The 4,867-nt window shown below is 66.1% G+C and overlaps 3 protein-coding genes across 4 annotated transcripts in view; 2 read left to right on the forward strand and 1 right to left on the reverse strand.

The window, feature by feature from the left end:
* LCN6 (lipocalin 6) overlaps nt 1-944 on the forward strand; it is a 5,497-nt gene extending 4,553 nt beyond the window's left edge. Inside the window, exons 5-7 of the mRNA XM_017505609.2 lie at nt 228-363; nt 626-651; nt 819-944. Of these exons, the coding sequence (XP_017361098.2) occupies nt 228-363; nt 626-651; nt 819-821 (165 nt within the window). The 3' untranslated portion in view covers nt 822-944. The remainder of the gene's footprint in view (nt 1-227; nt 364-625; nt 652-818) is intronic.
* The window catches only part of DIPK1B (divergent protein kinase domain 1B), a 29,673-nt gene continuing 25,040 nt past the window's right edge, over nt 235-4,867 (reverse strand). For both annotated transcript variants that reach the window (XR_001818283.2, XR_005196469.1), the window contains one exon: nt 235-248. The gene's annotated coding sequence lies outside the window, so the exon portion shown is untranslated. The remainder of the gene's footprint in view (nt 249-4,867) is intronic.
* On the forward strand, nt 2,043-4,822 carry LCN10 (lipocalin 10). The gene is made up of 5 exons (XM_037730319.1): nt 2,043-2,153; nt 2,899-3,038; nt 3,443-3,529; nt 4,573-4,595; nt 4,656-4,822. Exons 1-5 carry the CDS (start codon nt 2,043-2,045, stop codon nt 4,820-4,822), a joined length of 528 nt encoding a protein of 175 aa, XP_037586247.1.

The following is a 4,867-nucleotide window of genomic DNA, read 5'->3' on the forward strand; positions in this document are numbered from 1 at the left end:
GGGGAGCTGTGTGGTGAGGGGGGGCATGAGGGGAGCTGTGTGGCGAGTGCCCCGCGTGGAGGCCACATGGGAAACCGGTGACTGGGCTGTGGGGGCCACATGCAGGCTGAGCCCCCCGACCATGAGGCTGGCCACACTGGAGGTGGCCTTGGAAGGGCCGGGGCCAGCATCCCGTGGCAGGTGGCCTCCTCCCAGGCCCCTCCCCGGCCCCTCCCTGGCTCTCAGAGGTTGCTTTCCCCTGCACTGCCCTGGCACCCCCAGGTCGGACGGAGACGGCTAGCCAGGAGGCCATGGGGCTCTTCACCAAGTGGAGCAGGGGCCTGGGCTTCCCGTCACAGCAGCAGGCCCAGCTGCAGAAGGACCGTGAGTGTCCACCAGAGCAGCCACAGGGGAGGCGTGGGGCAAGATCTGGTGCCCACAGGGCATGATGGGGTGGCACAGACCCTGGGGCTTCTGCCCAATTCAGCTGCTCTCAGGGAATCAGGCAGGCTGAGGGGTCCTCATCGGCCCCTGCCCAAAGTCAGGCCTGGGGGCGGGTCCCCAGGGCAGGCGAGTCTTGTGGGCGGGGCCCCAGGGCGCTGGGGGGCTCCGCCTTTTTCACCACCAGCCTTGTGTCCTCTTCCAGTCACCTGTGCTCGCAGGATCCTCCCGGTAAGCCGCCGTCCTGAGCCTCACCCTTGGCTCCCTTGGGGGTGGGGGCAGGAGGACCCTCCGCCTAAGCCCACGGGTTTGTGGCTCCGCTGCCTCTAAGGCGGCTGAGGGTGGGGGAGGGTGCCTCCCTGGTGGGCTGGGACCCTCACACTCCCTTTGGTTTTCAGTGAGCGCTGCGTTCCCAGCAGGGACAGTGCCCGCAGGGTCCTGTGACCCTGGCCAGGGTCCACCCACCTCCCTCAGCAGCCCCCAGGGCCCAGCTCCAGTTCAGAATAAAGCGATTCCACAGCAAACCCGGATGCTCTTGACTGGGGGCCCGATGGGGAACTGTGGGGAGGATGGCAGGGGGTCGTCACCCAGGACCAAGCCACAGAACCAGAGCCAGCTGCGGAGCAGACGCGTGCCCGACCCAGTTACCCAGTCCCTTGCCAGAGCCCCTCTGCGCCTTCCGATACCCAAACTCAGGCCCTGGCTCGGAGGTGGGGCTGGTGGGGGGACACAGCCTGGGAGGAAGCCAGCAGTGATGTCCAGCAGGACCACAGCTGGGTGCCACGGGCACCCCGGTTGCCCAGGGCAAGAGAGCGGCAGCTGGCAGGGCTCAGAGGGGCCCCTGACCCCCCAGGCTCGGCCTTCTCTGGCCTGGGGTTGTGGCTCTTGCCTGGGCAGAGGCAGGGACCCCAGACACCTGAAGCTGCAGGTGCTCCTGTGTTCTGATGGGTGTGGGGGCTGCCTGCCATCCTGCGGGGAGCACAGGCCGTGGGGGCCCCGGGGCTGGAGGCGGGGCTGCGGACTGTGCGGGGCTCATGCTGGGGTGAGGTGAGGCACACACAGGTGCCTGCACCCTCCAGGCTGGGCGTGCACACACGTGCACATGTGAGCACACACCCACACCTGCACATGGACATGCTCACGGGCATGGGCAGGGGCACACAGCCCCGGCCCGGCCTTTGGTACCTCTCAGGCACTTGAGGTGCCAGGGTCTCAAGCAGGTGGCGGGGTCTGTGTCTGTGGCCGCCGTGGGGTGCTCCCCCCACCCACATCTGCCCCAGAAAAGCCACACCCAGCACTTTGCCTGTCACCTGGGAGGTCTGGGATGAGGGTCAGGGCTTAGTGAGTCTCAGGGACACACACAGTGACCCCAGGCCGGGCGCTGAGGACAGGAAGGTCCTGGGCCTCAGAGAGGACTCTGTCTTCCAGGGCAGCCCAGGCTGGCAGTGCCCACGGGGCGGGGTTGTGTGGGCTGCACCTGAGTGCCTGGGGGCGGTCCCTAGGTGGGGAGAGAGTAGCAGAGCCCAAAGCCACACCTGCTGTTCCCCCACCCCTCCTGACACAGGCTGGCAGCTCCGGGGAGGTTTAAACACTGGCCTTGGTGGCTGAGGGAGGAGGTGAGGATGAGGCCGGGGCTGCTGGTGCTGGCGCTGGTGCTGGTGCTGGTGCCGGCTTCGGGGTCCCAGGTGCAGGAGGGGCACCCCAGGGAGTCCCACACCCTCAACTGGGACAAGGTGAGCCATGTGCTGCTGGCCCCTGAGCTGGCGCTGAGCCCTGGGGCTGGGACAGTTTCCTGCAGAGTCTCCCGGCAGCTGCCCAGGCTCAGGGCTGCCAGGCGTTCTGGGCACGGGTGCTGCCCACCTGGTCTCTCCGTGGCAGCCTCCAGCACGGGGCCCCGATACCTGCTGGGGAAAGGCAGGGAGCCTTGAGGAGGGGTCAGGGTGGAGGGGCCCAGAGAGCTGTGGACAAGGAGCTGTGAGATGCCCAGAGGGCAGAGGGCAGAGAGCAAGGTGGGTTCGGAGCAAGGAGGGCATCTTCTGCAGCGGGAGGGCCCAGGCACCCTGCTGAGGGAGCTGAGGAGCAGCATTCATTGGCACAGCGGTGCCCAGGATGCAGGGGTTGGCAGCAAGCAGAGTTGGGGGCCGGGGGCTGGCGGGAAGTGAAGTGGTTGAGCAGTACCCGGCCCCCAGGAGTCCACGTGGAAAGGAGCCGGGGCCTCTGAGGTAGGGGCCCTCCCACCTGCTGGTGCCCACAGCCCAGCCCTGTGCTGCCTGAGGTCCAGCTGGGCACCTGCTTCTCTTTGGCCCTGCTCCGGTGGCCAGGGCTTGGGTGGCCAGGACTGAGGCAGCACCCGGCGGGGCTGGGGCTCAGGCTCACAGAAGGGTCCCTTGTTTCCTGGGTTCTGTAGCTGGGACCCTTGGGGGTGGGGGCAGCCCCCGGGGGGCAGTTCCTGTCCCCACCCACACACCTGCTGCGCAGTTTTCAGGATTCTGGTACATTCTGGCCACTGCCACTAACGCCCAGGGATTCTTGCCGGCCAGGGACAAGAGGAAGCTGGGGGCGTCTGTGGTGAGGGTGCACAAAGTGGGCCAGCTCCGGGTGCTCTTCGCCTTCAGCCGGTGAGTAGGCAGCACCCCCCAGGCAAAGGTCTCCTCTTCCAGGAGGAGGGAGCTTCCTGAGGGCTGCAGAGGAGTCCAGGAGGGGCCTGTCCATCTGGAAGTTACACAGGGACCGTCCCCACTTCCTCCCGCTAAACTCAGAGGAAGCCGCCTGCAGCCCTGGGGCCACCCCACAGCGGTGGGTGTTTGGAGTGTCTCCCATGCCGAGGGACAGGCCCTGATCTGAATTGGAAAATCCTCAGATGAGCTGAATAGTGAAGCAAAAAACCGGGGACCTGGCCAGAACCTCCCCACAGGCCCCACGGGAGCAAAGGCGGGACTGGGAGGTGTCGGAGGGGTCCACGGCCTTGGGCAGGAGGAGGGGGTTCCCTGGTCCGCAGCCTGTAGCCCCGCCTTGCCCCCAGGTTGAAGGGGTGCCAGTCCCAGGAGGTGACCCTGAGGAAAGACGGGAAGAAGCCGGTGTTCAGGAACACCTGTGCGTACGCGGCGGGGTGGGAGGAGGACGGAAGGGCAATGTGCCCAGGATCTGGGCCCCGGAGGACCTGCCTGAGATGCTCTGTCCCCCTGTGCCTTGGGCAGGCCCCTGGCCCCCGAGAGCACGTGGCTGGCGGGAGTCAGGCTGGCTGTGTTCCCAGAGCCTACACATATGTGCGGGGCGGCCTGGCCTGGGAGGGGAGGCCCCGGGAGGGCACTCAGTCCCTTCTGGACACCTGCACCCGGCTGGGGGAGCCGAGGCCTTGGACACCAGGGTCAGGGCTGAGGGCGGGCACAGCCACGCCATCCAGGAAGCAGCGGGCAGCTCCAGGCTTCTCTTTCAGTGAAAGGGGTGAAGGGTTTCCACGTGCTGTCCACTGACTACAGCTACGGTCTGGTCTACCTCCGCCTGGGGCGTGCAGCCCAGAACTACAAGAACCTGCTGCTCTTCCGTGAGCGGGCACAGCGGGTGGCAGAGGACGGGCAGTGGAGGGGGTGCAGAGGGAGGGATGAGGAGCACTGGGCATACAGGCTGGGCACCACCTAGGGGGTGAGGTGGGCAGGGAGAGGGCTGGTTGGGGCAGTGGTTGGGGCAGGGGCAATGGAGTGGCATGGAGGCCACCAGGATGGTGGCGGGTGCAGATGCAGTGTTATGGGTGAGGGACGCAATGGGATGAGGAGGTGTGAGACGGGTCCCAGGTAGGGGTCTGCCGGGATGGAGGGGTGTGGAAAAAGTGACCCCACTTGGGTTAAAGGGCACGGACCCAATTCCAGGCACCGGCCACTCTGGGTACAGGGAAAGGAGTGGCCTGGTCCGTTGGAGAGGGTAGCGGGGAGGTGAGCTCCTGGGGTCTCAGGCGAGGTGGGGCATGTTGAGGGTGCAGCAGGCCCAGGCCCAGCTGAGGGGCTGGCCGGAGGGGATTATGCAAGCAGGGAGGGCTCCCCAGGTGACTTCCCGAGCCTGGCTGCCCTGTGAGTGACGGTGAGGAGGGGCCCAGCAGCCGCTGTCCTTTCCTGGCCAACCCCCTGTTTCCCGGCGTAAGCGCCGAGGACCTTTCAGCAGCTCCTGGGGTAAGGATGGGGGTCAGACCCTCAAGTGGCCAGCGCTGCAGTCACTGATGTGATCCTGATCCCCGACTGCAGACAGACAGAATGTTTCCAGCTTCCAGAGTCTGAAGGAGTTCATGGACACATGTGACATTCTGGAGCTTTCCAAGACCGCGGTCATCCTCCCAAAAGACAGTAAACTGTGCCCTCGGCCCTTTGCCCTCCTGCCCGCCCTGGGCCCATCCCATCGGGGAGCTGGTTAATTGGGGAAAGGACCCATTGGAAAGGTGCTTTTTTTTTTTTTTTTT

Source organism: Cebus imitator, unplaced genomic scaffold (genome assembly GCF_001604975.1).
Source record: "Cebus imitator isolate Cc_AM_T3 unplaced genomic scaffold, Cebus_imitator-1.0 Scaffold339, whole genome shotgun sequence".
Lineage (NCBI taxonomy): Eukaryota > Metazoa > Chordata > Mammalia > Primates > Cebidae > Cebus > Cebus imitator.

Coding starts and splice junctions, on each gene's coding strand:
- LCN10 (XM_037730319.1), top strand. CDS start 2,043: ATGAGGCCGGGGCTGCTGGTGCTGGCGCTGGTGCTGGTGCTGGTGCCG. Junction 3,039..3,442: donor GTGCTCTTCGCCTTCAGCCG/GTGAGTAGGCAG, acceptor CCTTGCCCCCAG/GTTGAAGGGGTGCCAGTCCC. Junction 4,596..4,655: donor CTCCTGGGGTAAGGATGGGG/GTCAGACCCTCA, acceptor CCCCGACTGCAG/ACAGACAGAATGTTTCCAGC.